The sequence below is a fragment of the Mauremys mutica genome, chromosome 5 (genome assembly GCF_020497125.1).
Source record: "Mauremys mutica isolate MM-2020 ecotype Southern chromosome 5, ASM2049712v1, whole genome shotgun sequence".
Classification (NCBI taxonomy): Eukaryota; Metazoa; Chordata; order Testudines; family Geoemydidae; genus Mauremys; species Mauremys mutica.
The window spans coordinates 141849673-141863906 of record NC_059076.1 but is presented as its reverse complement, the minus strand read 5'-3'; the positions used below and the strand labels follow the sequence as shown (position 1 = coordinate 141863906).

The 14234-nt window shown below is 52.7% G+C and overlaps 2 protein-coding genes across 2 annotated transcripts in view; one reads left to right on the top strand and one right to left on the bottom strand.

Annotated features, from left to right (window-relative positions):
* Window positions 1–4547, bottom strand: part of LOC123371095 (C-type lectin domain family 4 member F-like) — a 56973-nt gene extending 52426 nt beyond the window's left edge. The window contains exon 1 of the mRNA XM_045018292.1: window positions 4399–4547. Coding sequence (XP_044874227.1) covers window positions 4399–4543 — 145 coding nt within the window. The 5' untranslated portion in view covers window positions 4544–4547. The remainder of the gene's footprint in view (window positions 1–4398) is intronic.
* The window catches only part of LOC123371817 (C-type lectin domain family 4 member F-like), a 241955-nt gene that overhangs the window by 136846 nt on the left and 90875 nt on the right, over window positions 1–14234 (top strand). The gene's annotated exons all lie outside the window — the stretch shown is intronic.

Below are 14234 nucleotides of genomic sequence, written 5' to 3'. Positions count from 1 at the left end.
TCCTCCCGACTCACCAACACTCAATCGAAAATGGCATCACCTCTTGTTAGTTTGGTGACTATGTGGTGAAGAAATCTGTCAGCTCTCACAGCCAGGAAAGTGTGGGCACTATCATGATGATTAGCACCTGTCCTCCAATCTATATCCGGGAAATTAAAGTCTCCCATAATCACACAGCTCCCAGGAGTTTATATTTCATTAAAGGTATTCCAGAGGTCTCTATCCATATCTACATAGGATCCTGGGGTCTGTAGCAGACCCCAGGCACTATCTCAGGGGAGCCTCTGGTAGCTTTCTTCCGCAAAGTGATTTTGACCCAAACAGACTCTGTTTTAGCCGTTCCAGCACTTCTAATTTCTTTACAGTCAGTCTATCTCCTCATCAATATACAATGCTACTGCACCACCTTCACCTTCATTTCTGTCTTTCCTGAACAGCACACACTCTCCATTGTCTGTACTCCAGTCCTGGCTACTATTCCACCATGTTTCTGTTATCCCCGTAACATCTGGTTTCACTTCCTGCACCAGTAGATCTACTTCCTCCATTTTGTCCCCCAGGCTTCTTGCATTGGTGCATAGCTACCTTAGTAGTTTAAGAACATAAGAACATAAGAACGGCTTCTACCGGCTCAGACCAAGGGTCCATCTAGCCCAGTATCTGTCTACCGACAGTGGCCACTGCCAGGTGCCCCAGAGAGAGTGAACCTAACAGCCAATGATCAAGTGATCCATCCCCTGTCATCCATCTCCATCCTCTGACAAACAGAGGCTAGGGACACCATTCCTTACCCATCCTGGCTAATAGCCATTAATGGACTTAACCTCCATGAATTTATCCAGTTCTCTTTTAAACGCTGTTATATTCATAGCCTTCACAACCTCCTCAGGTAAGGAGTTTCACAAGTTGCGTGAAGAAGAACTTCCTCTTATTTGTTTTAAACCTGCTGCCTATTAATTTCATTTGGTGGCCCCTAGTTCTTGTATTATGGGAATAAGTAAATAACTTTTCCTTACCCACTTTCTCCACATCACTCATGATTTTATATACCTCTATCATATCCCCCCTTAGTCTCCTCTTTTCCAAGCTGAAGAGTCCTAGCCTCTTTAATCTTTCCTCGTATGGGACCCTCTCTGAACCCCTAATAATTTTAGATGCCCTTTTCTGAACCTTTTCTAGTGCCAGTATATCTTTTTCGAGGGGAGGAGACCACATCTGAACACAGTATTCGAGATGTGGGCGTACCATGGATTTATATAAGGGCAATAAGATATTTGCAGTCTTATTCTCTATCCCCTTTTTAATGATTCCTAACATCCTGTTTCCGCTTGGCTTCGCCAGGGCTCCTCACGCGATTAGGCACAGTCATGCTACTGCCAGTATCACCTACTACTTGGCTGTTAGCATCATTGGTTTGGGAACTGTCTTTCCTCTTGATGTCCATTCTCCTTCCCTCTGCTGTTCCTTTCTCCTTTGCTGTGTCTGCTCTTATTTGATTTTCTCCTGCTCAGTATTAGAATCAGAAGTGGAGATTACATGAGCATCTCTCAACTGTCTCCCCTGAATTCCAAGCTTAAAGCTCTTTTAATCAGTTGTGCCACCCTCCATCCCAGAATCTATTTCCCGCCCTACTGAGGGGGAGTCTGTCCCATGAGAACAGTCCTTTGTCCGTGAATGCCTCCCAGTGGTCAAACACCCCAGAGACCTCCTTAGAGCTCCACTGCCTGAGCCATGCATAGATCATCATCTTGTCTCACCTCCTTTCTCCTCCTCTAGGGACAGGTAGAATCTCATTGAAGATCACCTGAGCCTCCATTTCTTTAAGTGTCTTCCCCAGCCTGGCATCATCTCTCTTGATCCATTCCAGCAAGAATCTAGCACTATCATTTGTTCCCACGTGAAGGACAATCAGTGGATTCCTTCCTGCTCCCATTAGGATCCTCTTCAGCCTCAGGTTCACATCCCATAACTTAGCTCCCGGCAGACAGCTCACCCTTCTGTTCCCTGGATCAGCTCTGCTGCCAGGCCTGTCCATTCCTCTTAGTAAGGAGTCACCAGTCTGTAGACCTGCCTCTTCCTGGTGTTGGTGCCATTCTCCAGCCTTCCTCCTGTTCCTTCTGAATGCAAGTCCTCTTGTCTTTTGTTCTCCCTTGCGATCTACTGCAAGTCATCCTCTGTCCTCCCGGGGCTCCAAACTCTGGGTATGTACATTGACTCTTCCCCTCTTCTTGTAGGACTAGCTGATCTTCTCTTCTCCCTGCCCTCCCACCTTCTGCTACTCCCTGCTGCAGCCTTCTTCACTTTCCAACTCAGCAAACCTGTTCCTGAGCTCCACTTCTCCTTCACTAGCTGGTCTTTTCCTCTGCCCGGTTCTCATCATCACGTTTCCACTGGCCACTTTACTCACCCAGCAGTCTCCCCGCCGCGTTCTCCAGTCCAGCTTGGATCTGCCAGTCCTGAGTTCTCCCTTCAGCCTCCTCTCACCTTCCCTCCATCATCTGCTCGAATCCCCTTCAAAACTCAACCATAGTTTCCACCTGCATCTCCAAACCTCGGCTCTTCTCTTCCATCAGCTCTCTCAGGCGGCGCGTCATACAAACCTTTTCAGGTACCTGCACCAGGAACATGTACATCCCGCAGCTTCCACATCCGGTCATCTTCACTGTCTCTTCCATTGCTTGGGTCACTACCACTGCTGCCTCTGTGCCTGTCACACCCTTACTGCCTAAGCGCCTGCCAAGGAGAAAGAAAACCCCACACCACACAAAAACAGAACGTCACCGTCCCTCCCCCAAACTCTCCTTACAATCCCGCACGCTAACTCCCCTGTTCCCAGTTGTTTTCTGGCTTCTTTTCCATGGCTTCTTTTCCATAGGCCCCCCTAACCAGGGAAGCCCCGTCCCTGATGTGATGTGATCACAGGCTCTGCATCTCTCAGCGCATGGCCTGTACCTGCCTCTGCAAACTGAACACAACAAACCAGCAAACTCTCCAGAACCCACTCGCCAGAGGCGACGCATAGGGGGTGTGTGCAGGGTGAAGCACCCCCCCACCCCCGATTTCTGCTTCGCATGGTGGGGGGTGGGAGGAAGAGGGGCTGTGTCCTTCTCCCGCTGACGCTGATCCCTGGCACGCTCGGCCCCGTCCCCGACAGCCGGGCCCTGGCAGGGAGTGGAGGGGGCAGAACCAGCCATTTCTCATGTTGGCCGCTCAGGGTCTCTGCTCTATGCAGCGCAGCGGCTGCCTGAGAGACGCTGGTGGGGAGGTGGCGGGAGCTACCCCATCAAGGCCAGGCTACCAGGCACAGGGGTCGAGCAAGCTGGAGTCCCCTGACCCCCCGGCATGTTTCCAGCTCATTCAGGCCCTGTCCCCAGCAGCAGGGCCCTTGTGGGGGCGTCCTGGCCCTGCGCCCCCAGCCAGGCTCTCAGGCAGCTGCTGCCCTGCACAGAGCAGTGACCTGGAGTGGCCGGCTTCAGCTTCATGAGACGCGGCTCCCTCCTGCTCCTCGCCCGAGCCCGGCTGCCAGGGAGAATGGCCGAATATGCTGGGGGGAGGCGTGGTGGGAGAAGGACAGTGCCCCCCGCAGGTAACTCTGGCAGGGCAGGGAGTGCATGGTGGCCCTGGGCTGGGTGCGGGGGTCGCTGGGCAGAGGACACATGTGGGGCGGTCACGTGTCCTCCCCTTTAGATCGTGGCCCCCCAGCACGGGGAGGCACCAGTCGTCTTTGCCACTCACTGCCCCTAAGGAACAGGGGCTTGTCTCCCGTCTCCTCCATGAGCTCTCCACTCCAGCTCCCTGTTTTCAGCTCTGTTTGCTGGCTCCAGGGCAGGGACTCTTTGGCAGAGCAGGGAATTAAACCCAGCAGTCTGAGCCCCAGACAAGTGTCCGAACCACTGGGCCGTCCAGTCTCTCTGTAGGGCATTTCAGTGGTGCCATGAGGACGCCTGGGGCTGAGGCTTGTGCTGGTGATATGTGGTCAGGAACGGACCCAACGTGACCCTCAGAGCACAGGTTGAGCATGTGGGGCTGCCACATGTGATCTGAAGTCCCTGAGGTGATGCTCAGGCAGGATGAAGTTCACCCAGACCATCCCTGACAGGTGGTTGTCTAACCTGTCCTTAAAAACCTCCCGTGATGGGGGTTCCACAGTCTCCCCAGGTGACCTGTGCCAGTGCTGGACCATCGTTAGACTTAGAAAGTCTGTGCTAGTATCAAACCAGCAGGGCAAGATCTTACAGCTCCATTCGAACTCCCTGGAGCAGGAGATTTATTTCGAGGGACAGACTGGAAACATGATCAATATTCTGCTGAAATATGTTCCCCTCCCCTGCCTAGTCGAGCCAGCTGGCCTGTATGGAAGTTGGCAAACGTTGGGCTTGGAGCTGCAGTTGAACTTACATAGAAGCGTCACAGCAAGGAGGGACGTGGCCAGGGCCAGACCCAGGAGGGGAAGGACAGCAGTGACGATGCTCCGCACCTTGTGCTGCCAAGGGACCGATGTCTTGGGAGGGTTTCCTTGAAGGAGAAAAAGAAACGTATCCATGGAAAGTTACAGCTCAAATGCCACTGACTGAGGAAACTCCACCCCCGAAATCCAATACCTGCTTAGCCTCCTAGTCCCTGAGTGTGGTTAACAGCAACAGCGGAATGAGGCCAAATAAGGTAAGAACTGACCTGAACTCGAATGTGAACAGCGACCCTCCCTAAATCAGGAGTGACTCTAGTGCCAGGCAGGCGTCCTGTGAGAGAGATCTGGGAGCAGGATTTCCCCCCTGCCTAAGCATTTCTTGAGAGGGAAGTTTAGGGGTTGTGCAGTCCAGGCCCAAAGGAGTATTTTTAAGTGAGGAAAGGAACCTGAAACAACTTATGAAATATGAACTCAACGAGGCAGTGAAATGAGGGGAAATGATTCTGTGCAGGAGAAAAGTGGGGCTGACAGCAGCAATGTGCTCGGAGGGGCCTTTCTACAGCATCCCTGTCTGATAACCCATCCCCAGGATGCTGGGCTCCCCCCTGCAAGGCAGCCAAGGGGCGAATCATAGGGCAAAGCGAGAAGACTGTGTCTCCCCTGCACATTAAAGGGAGAAGCCTAGAGCTGCATTCGAGCCAGGATCTATGTGTGGACAGAAGTAAGTGTGCTCGGTGTGCTCTGGATTTGGTCTCCCCAAGGTGAACGGCAGCTGCTTGGAGACGCAAGACTGTCAGATTCTCCACTCCCTGAAAGTCTCAGCCTGCCGCACCCCCTCCCTGTCTGATCTGGGCCTCAGCCATTAGCTCGTGCCGCTCCCCCATGGTGTGTGGTTCCTGGAACCAGCAGACAACACTCAGATGCCCAGATAATCCCCTTACATTGCAGAAGTGGCTTCTCTCACGCTAACCAAAGGGTGAAGCTGCCTCTCACTAATGTACTGAGTTTACAGTTCTCAGCCTTTCCTGAAACAGATTCTGGGAGGAGCTTCTCTGTCAATGAGCGCACACTACATTTTTCCTTATGTTTTCATAGAATCCTAGAATATCAGGGTTGGAAGGGACCTCAGGAGGTATCTAGTCCAACCCCCTGCTCAAAGCAGGATCAACCCCAACTAAATCATCCCAGCCAGGGCTTTGTCAAGCCGGGCCTTAAACACCTCTAAGGAAGGAGATTCCACCACCTCCCTAGGTAACCCATTCCAGTGCTTCACCACCCTACTAGTGAAATGGGGTTTCCTAATATCCAACCTAGACCTCCCCCTCTGCAACTTGAGAGCATTACGCCTTGTTCTGCCATCTGCCACCACTGAGAACAGTCTAGGTCCCCCTGTGATGAAGGGGAACTGCAAAAAACGGCTGCCCCAAAAGCAGAACTACGCGGCCTCAAAAAAAAAAAAGCCCAGCCATGGTGCAGGCCCTTAGAAAGCTGCAGCACAACTCCCCTGCACCCTTCCCAGGTCAATACTCCCCTCTCAGCATTCACATCACACAGCCGGAACATTCCCACTTCCTCACACCTGCCTGGGCAGGCTCACGTGGGAAGCGCACAAAGGGGCATATGCTACATGCTCCCAGAAGACACCCAGGAGGTGAAGCCGTGTGAGCTTCTTGGCCTGCAGACAGTCTGCTCCATGGGAGAGGAGGCTCCCCAAAGTCCTGACTGGCTTTGTGGGGAGCAGTTCCAGAGCATCGCCCGGGGACTCCGTAACACCGTCCTCTTTGGAACCCCCTTCAGGTAGTTGAAGGCTGCTATCAAATCCCCCCCTCACTCTTCTCTTCTGCAGACTAAACAATCCCAGTTCCCTCAGCCTCTCCTCATAAGTCATGTGCTCCAGCCCCCTAGTCATTTTTGTTGCCCTCCGCGGGACTCTTTCCAATATTTCCACATCCTTCTTGTAGTGTGGGGCCCAAAACTGGACACAGCACTCCAGATGAGGCCTCACCAGTGCCAAATAGAGGGGAATGATCACATCCCTCGATCTGCTGGCAATGCTCGTACTTATACAGACCAAAATGCCGTTAGCCTTCCTGGCAACAAGGGCACACTGTTGACTCATAGACAGCTTTTCCTTTGTCGCAGCAGGGAGCCTAGCTGAGCTCGGTGCGTAGCTGCAGCTGCCTACTGAACCTCACATCCTCACCCGCACCCTCCACTTCCGTCAGCCCCATCTCCCTGCCTGTCTCCTGACCCTTCCCGGTGTCTTTCATGTGTTTGAATCCAGAACACCTGCCACATGGCATCTGGATTGCACTGAAACCAAAGGGGATAAACAACCCCCGGAGCAGGCCCTTGTCCAGCTGACACCTGCCCAACCAAACATAAGAATGTAAGAACGGCCAGACTGGCTCAGACCAAAGGTCCATCTAACCCAGTGTCCTGTCTCCTGACAGTGACCGGTGCCAGGTGCCCCAGAGGGAATGAACAGAACAGGGAATCCGTCCCCAGTTGCCCATTCCCAGCTTCAGGCAAAGAGGCTAGGGACACCATCCCTGCCCATCCTGGCTAATAGCCAATGATGGGCCTATCCTCCATGAACTTATCTAGGAACTCTGTTATGGTTCTGGCCTTCACAATATCCCCTGGCAAGGAGTTCCACAGGTTAACTGTGCATTTTGTGAAGAAATACTTCCTTTTGTTTGTTTTGTTTGTTTGTCTTAAACCTTCACTTGGTGACCCCTAGTTCTTGTGTTATGAGAAGGAGTAAATAACACTTCCTTATTTACTTTCTCCACACCAGTCATGATTTTATAGATCTCAGTCACATCTCCCCTTAGTCGTCTCTTTTCCAAGCTGAAAAGTCCCAGTTTTATTAATCTCTCCTCATATGGCAGCCGTTCCATACCCCTAATCCCTTTTCTGAACCTTTTCCAATTCCAATATATCTGTTTTGAGATGGGGCAACCACATCTGCACGCAGTATTCAAGATGTGGGTGTACCATGGATTTAGATAGAGGCAATAGGATATTTTCTGTCCCTTTCTTAATGATCCCGAACATTCTGTTCGGTTTTTTGAAGCCGCTGCACATTGAGTGGTTGTTTTCAGAGAACTGTCCACAATGACTCCAAGATCCCTCTCTTGAGTGGAAACAGCTAATTCAGACCCCATTGTGTTATAAGTACAGTTGGGATTATGTTTTCCAATGTGCGTTACTTTGCATTAATCAACATTGAATTTCACTTGCCATTTTATTGCCCAGTCACCCAGCCAAAGCCCTGAGAGGGGCCCCTTGTGCTGGGAGCTTTAGGAAAACAGCCTGGTCCTTATCTCAGCACTTCCAGCTCCATTTGCTCCTTGTCCTTGGAGGAACAGGTTCCCTCCCCATCCCCGAGCCCTGGGGAAAACCCTTCTCTGCTAACACAGCTACATCTCCCTGCCCCTGCTCACGGTTAGACGCGTGTGCTCGGGCAGGGAAGGGGCAGAGGGTAAGGAAAGGAGGTGTCACTGTGAAATGGGGGGTTGAGAGGGAGCTGGTCCCCAGAGATGGGGGCTGTGAGGATTCGACCCTGGTGATCTCCTCCTGGGAGAGGCTGATGGTGGCAGTGAGCTGGGGAGGGGGAACCTGGCTGGCTTTTATGGCCAGCCCATGGCACTGCGCTGCCCGGCAGGAGGCTGGGATGCTGGGCAGGGACTCCCATCTCTCCCCCTGTGCCCTTCTCCCGCTGGGGACTGGCAGGGGAGAGAACGCACTGGGAAGCACTGACCGAGCACCCTCGCCCTCTGCCCGTGGTGCTGTCTGGCCAGCACAAGGCTGAGCTCTGGGGACCTGGTCAGTGGAGCAAGCGATCGCTGCCCAGGACGCTCTGCAGAGACTGCAAAGCCAAGGAGAGGCCAGCGGGAGTCCAGGGTCCGGTGCAGCCTCTTGTGTTTACCTTTGGGAGCAGCTTCTGCCAACTCCATGTTCTCATAGATATCCTCATCCGCCATTGTCCTGCCTTCGCGCTGACCCGAGCCCCTGATCACTGGCCTGTGGGTCCTTTCTGCAGCCTGCTGGGTTAGAGCCTCCTTCTGACAGCAGCCCTGGCCCAGAAATAGAAATGGGAAGTCATGCCTGGTGGTTGGATGAGGGAAGGAGGGGTAGTGGGAGGTGTGGAGATAAGAGATGGTTGCACGGGGGAGGGAGGTGGAGGGGGGAGGGCATGGAGGGGAGGCGGGTGGATGGGGGAAGGAGGCGTGAGGGAAGCGGATGACAGTGCTCTGTCGGCAGTGCCTGGCCATAGGTGCTGGATCTAGGGGGGCTGCCGCACCCCCTGGCTGGAGGCGGTTTCCATCACATGCAGGGTTACAGTTCGGTTCAGTGGCTCTCAGCACCCCACTGTTCACGTTGTTCCAGCCCCCTGGGCCCAGCCTTTCATGGCCCCCTCTTGCGGGTGGGGCTCTGGCGAGAGCGTAAAGGCATCATCCCCGTGCGCGGCGCGTGCGATTGGCTGTCGGAGGTTGTGCAGCGGAGGGGCTGGGCCTGGGGAAGCCTGGGCCCTCTCCCCTCCTGGGATACCCCCAGCTCCGCCCCAGACATGGCATCCTGCTCTGTGTCCTGGGCCCTGTGTTGTGGGGCCTCCAGTGTCATCCCGCTGAAGCACGGTGAGGGGCAGGCTGGGGGCAGTGTGGGGCCAGGCCTGTGTCCTGCTCCTTGCCTCCGGACCACGTCCCCTCCCCCCCCCGACCTTGGCGCCCTGGTCAGTCACCCACATCGCCCGCCCCGAAGGCCGGCCCTATCCTGGGGCATCCACGACTGTCCAAATCTGCATCTTTTTCCTATGTGTGACCATCCACGGGTGGGAGTTCTGCTGTCCAAAGAGACAGACCCTGCTCACTGCTCCGGCGGTAACATGGGATGAGAGGGGGCACGTGTGGAATCAAAGGTTAGCGTGTTACACGAGCACTCCTGGTGAGTACGAGCAGCACTGGTACAAGCAGCCAAGTGGGCACATGCCAGCGATACACAAACGTTGGTGGCTGAACGCCGACATGACTTTGTAGCGTAGACACGGCCTCGGTCGCCATCTCTGGGGCTGTACAGGAAGTTTCCAGGAAGGACAAGCAGCCTTGCTGGCTTTTTCCTCTCCACTGATGTCTCCCAGTTTGTCGAGTTTTGCTGGGAAACTTCTCCAGCCAGGCTGAGTTCGCCCTCCAGCTCCCTAGGTGAGACCAGTCGCCACATGCTCAGCTCTGCTCTGGCTGCTAGTCCAGGGCTGCTGCCTGCTGGGGGTGTGTCTGGGCGCTGGGCTAGGAGACGACAGTTTGGATGTTAGTGTAGTTGTGTAACCTGCACCTTGAGCCCTGCACCCCTTTGTGGGGAGGGGAAATCCTGGGACCGATGCAGCCTGACTCCTGCCTGAGGAGGATCCCGGCCAGCAGAGACCAGCCCCTCTGCAGTTACCGAGGGGTCCAGAGTCAGCTCTGACCCTGAGGATCATTCATGGAGTTTGTGAGTGCACCAGGGAATTTGTTTTGGCGACCCCCTACTCCCTGAACTGTGTCCTCAAGCCAGGGAGTGACGGTTTGGGGATTTTATAACCTGCTGCTTATTAAACCTGTGGATGGACTTACCACCTCCTCCCACTTGTGAGTCCTTTGGGTTGTACTGAACCCAGTCAGCCACACGGCTAAACCACTGCAGAGATGATCTTGTGGTCATAGGTCATCAAAGGCCCCAACAAAGTATGGTACCGACAGGACACTGATCTTACATTTCATACATCAGGTCCCGTGACGTGACTGGGGAAAGTCACGGGTATTAGCAGTGTTTTACCCTCTTATGGTATGTTTGTCTCCTGTTTAATACAATTACTGTGTTGAATACATTGCATGTGTTTGTGTTATTTCTTGGGAGGCTCCAACGATCTGGCAAGTAAGTGGGAGTTCCCCTGTGGTAAGAATTTTCCGCCCAAGCTGCCCTGGTGACCCTGCCAGGAAGGAGCGAGGGGGGTGGAGGCACCGCCAAATAAATTCCTAGGGGAAAATAAAGAAGATTCACCCTGCTGAGGGGGTGGCGGGATCCAGGAGAACCCAGACCTGTCCATCAACTCCTGTAAGCCAACTGGCATTAAAGAAGGTGACCAGGTGGAGCGGGGGCACTACATGGGAATTGCTGCTGGCCGAACGGGGCTTTGGGCTGGTGTTTGCTGAGGAGATTCTGAGGTGCTGGGTGGGGACGGAGAGGCCGCCATTCTCCTCAGGCCCTGGAGAGTCCAGAGGGGGGGGGGAACATACATTTGGTGCCCCCCCACACACACAGAGACTGGGACATGATCAGTGTGAGGTCAGAGGGGAATGCTCAGAAGATGTGGCCCAAACTCCACACGTGAGTGTTGTGTTGTTACCTTGCACTGAAATACATGCAACAGCAACAGCACCGGGAGTCTCTGTAAGGAACCCCACAGATTTACTGCCGAACCGCGCTGCTGAGGGGACTGAAAAGTGTCCCGCATACTGTCTGCGAGGGGCTGTGTGTGTGTTAAACGTTCGCTCACTAAGAAATTGTCTGCGACTCTCTGAGCTGACTGGCAGCTGTCGTTAACCCCTACAGGCAGGGGCTGGTACCGTAGCTCTGAGCTTCAATTCTGTGCAATACGTTTCTATTTTGAAGCCCTGAAAAGACAGAGCTCAGGCCTGCGCTTCAGCAGGGAGTTGTGCTGAGGGGCAGGGAAGGGGGGTGTCACAGTTACACATAATTCTGCCTCCGCCTCCCCCAGCCCATTGCATCTCTGTGCCCTGCTGCAGCATCGCCACTGGTCCAGCCCGCCCTGACTCCTGGCAGCGGCTTCCCCTTCCCCTGCCAGGTGGGTGGTGTCAGGGGCGGGCTGGCCCTTTTAGGGGATTTGGGCTCAGGCCCATCAGTGTGCAGTTAGCCCCCACCCAAGGTGATGGGTTTGGGACGCTGGCTGGTTCAGACATCAGGTGATGGTAGCCTGGGGTGGGGGCAGGGCTGCTTGTAAAATGGAGCCTGCTGTCTCACAGAGGGGAGACAAGGGGCTCAGAAAGACATAGGGGGCTGGTAGGAGAGGCCCAGAGCCTTGCAAGGGACTGGTAGAGCTCCCTCACTCAGGGAGAGCTGGTGCCTGGTGCCCTGATAGACGGGGAAAGGGCAGAAAGAGACCTGTGGAGGATCCAGACGGGATCCTGGGAGCACCTTCCCCCACACCAGCCAGTGGGAAAGGCCTGGTTGGAGCTACCTGAGTGAGGGCCAGGAGCCAACCCTTAAGGCCTGGTCGTCACTGCAGAAGAGGGACATTAACTCAGAGACTCATAAAACCATCAAGTTAGAAGGGGCCACAAGGGTCGTCTAGTCTAACCCCTGTCAGGCTGCCAGGTTTGCTGTGTCTAAACCATCCCAGACAGTCAGAGAGCCTTTGAAACCCTCCAGTGTGTAGATTGCCACGGGCTCGCAGGGGCGAAAGAAAATGCAGGCCTGTCATTTACCAGGCTGCACGTGGCAACAGACTATATTGGTAAGGGATGCAAGGAGAGTGTGGGTCACGATGCAAACTGCAGACACACACACACACACACACACTAAACTTAATCAATTTAAAAGTTTTATTGGGGATAATTACAAGGGGTAAGGGAGCAGCGTATGATTAGCTAATGAAACTTAAAACACACAATGACTAAAATATCTACTAACAATATTTATAAACAAAGATGCAGCATTTAGTAATAACTGATACTTACAAATACAAACCAACGCATAACGACCGGCAAACGTAGAAGCTCTGTTTGAAACACATGAGCTGAGAGAGAGGCTTCGAGGTGATCAGGCTCGGTTACGGGTATACACAGGACACACGGGTATACACAGGATTCGTTTTTCTTTCTCCTCTCCCTGCCTGCACATGGCAGGTAGGCCATAAATTACCCACTATGACATCATAGAAGTGTCATAGGGGACGGGGCCCAAAACCTGTTTGTGTTTGTTTCTGATTGGCACAAGCGAAGTTAACACCATGTAGGGGAGCAGGTGCCTTAAAGTCTGGCTTCGCCCCCAAAAGGTGAGGAAATGCATATTGTCTTAGAATGCGTTCAACACTGAATGACAAAAGAAGAGGCCAGGGCAATACCGGTATGGGCAAGTTCTATAGGATGCAGACAGGAACTCATCTCAACACAGTGAAGGAGCTTCCACAACCTCTCTAGGCATCTGTTCCATTAACCTCCTGTTCTTACAGTGAGGAAGTTTGTCCTGAGATTTAATCTCGATCTGCTGTGCTGTAGTTTGAACTCATTGCCCGTCGTCCTGCCGTCTCTGGCAAAAGAGAACAACTTTTCTCCATCTTTCTTATGTCAATCTTTCAAGTGTTTGAAGCCTGCTGTCATATCCCCCCTTAGTCTCCTCTTTTCCAAACCAAAATACCCAGTTCCTTCAGTCTTTGCTCAGACACCTTGCATTGCATTTCATCCCTCTGACCATCTGTGTCCAACTCTGGATACTCTCCAGTTTCTCTACATCCTTTCTATACATTGGTGACCAGAATTGGACACAGTTCTCCAGCTGAGGCCTACCCAGCACCGAGTAGAGGGTTACTGTCACATCCTGTGACTTGCATGCGAGGCCTCTGTTACTGCAACCTAAAACTGCATTTGCTTTTTCTGAAACAGCATCGCATTGCTGACTCATGTTGAGGTTGGGATCCACCAACCCAGATCCTTCTCAGCAGTGCTGCTGCCAAACCAGTTTCCCCCCATTCTGTATTTGTGCATTTGGTTGTTCTTCCCTATGTGCAGCACCTTACGTTTGTCTTTGTTGAATTTCATGTTGTTGTCTATAGCCCAGTTCTCCAACTTAGCAAGATCCCTCTGAATTTTAGCTTTATCCTCCAAAGTGTTGCAACCCTTCCCTCCTAGCCTTGTGTCATCTGCAGACTCGATCCGTGTGCTCTCCAGACCTACACTCAGTGTACAGGGAGATTTTGGCAAACCAGTGAAGTGCCTGAAACCACTATGGCTTAGTGCTAAAAGCAGGCCGTAAAGTGGCCATGCAGCAGGCTTAGCTTGACCAAGGAAGGAGGGGACGGGGTTTTGGGTGCCACAGAAAGGGCAGCTTGACCCCATGTCCTTCCTGATAAGAACTGTGTTGAAGTTGCTGATGCATGCATTTTAGAGGAGCAGGATGTGCCCTCAAGAATGTGTCAGACAGTGTCTCAAGGCTGCAAACTCTGGGAAAAACCCCCACCTGATTAATCAATAATCAGAAGGAAGCCTCTTGCTGGGCCATTGGAATTGCTTGCTGAACAAGTTTTCTTTAAGGGACATGTCATTGTGTTATAAATAAGGGGAAAAACTTTGAGGTGGGGGACTCTTCAGGACCGGTCTCTCCCTCGGGATGCATCTTATGTTCCCCACCGGCAGACGGGCTGCTGCTGTGCCACTTGAGAGCCACACTCAGCCAGGAGAATGGGAAGAAATTCTGGATCCTTTGTGTTTTTGTTGTTGTTTTTTGTTTTGTTTTTGGTAACAAAATAGCAGATAAGAGCTGTAGTAAAAGAAATAAGGAAAAAAGACAGTGCCTCTCTGGAGCAACAGCAGGGGTGAGGTGCACACAAAAAAAGAGGCAACATTAGAAACACTGAGCCTTAAGGTGGCTCTGAGTAATCAGCTTGTACTTTGATGAAGGTACATGAAAACTCTGTGAGCACAAAAGAAACAGTTACATCTTATGTAAAAGTTGATATGGCTAATATAATGTTATAGAAGTAAAACTATGAAAGGAAGGTGCATTTTTTCCCAGGACATGTGCAGTGTATATTGTAGAAGGGGTAAAAGAA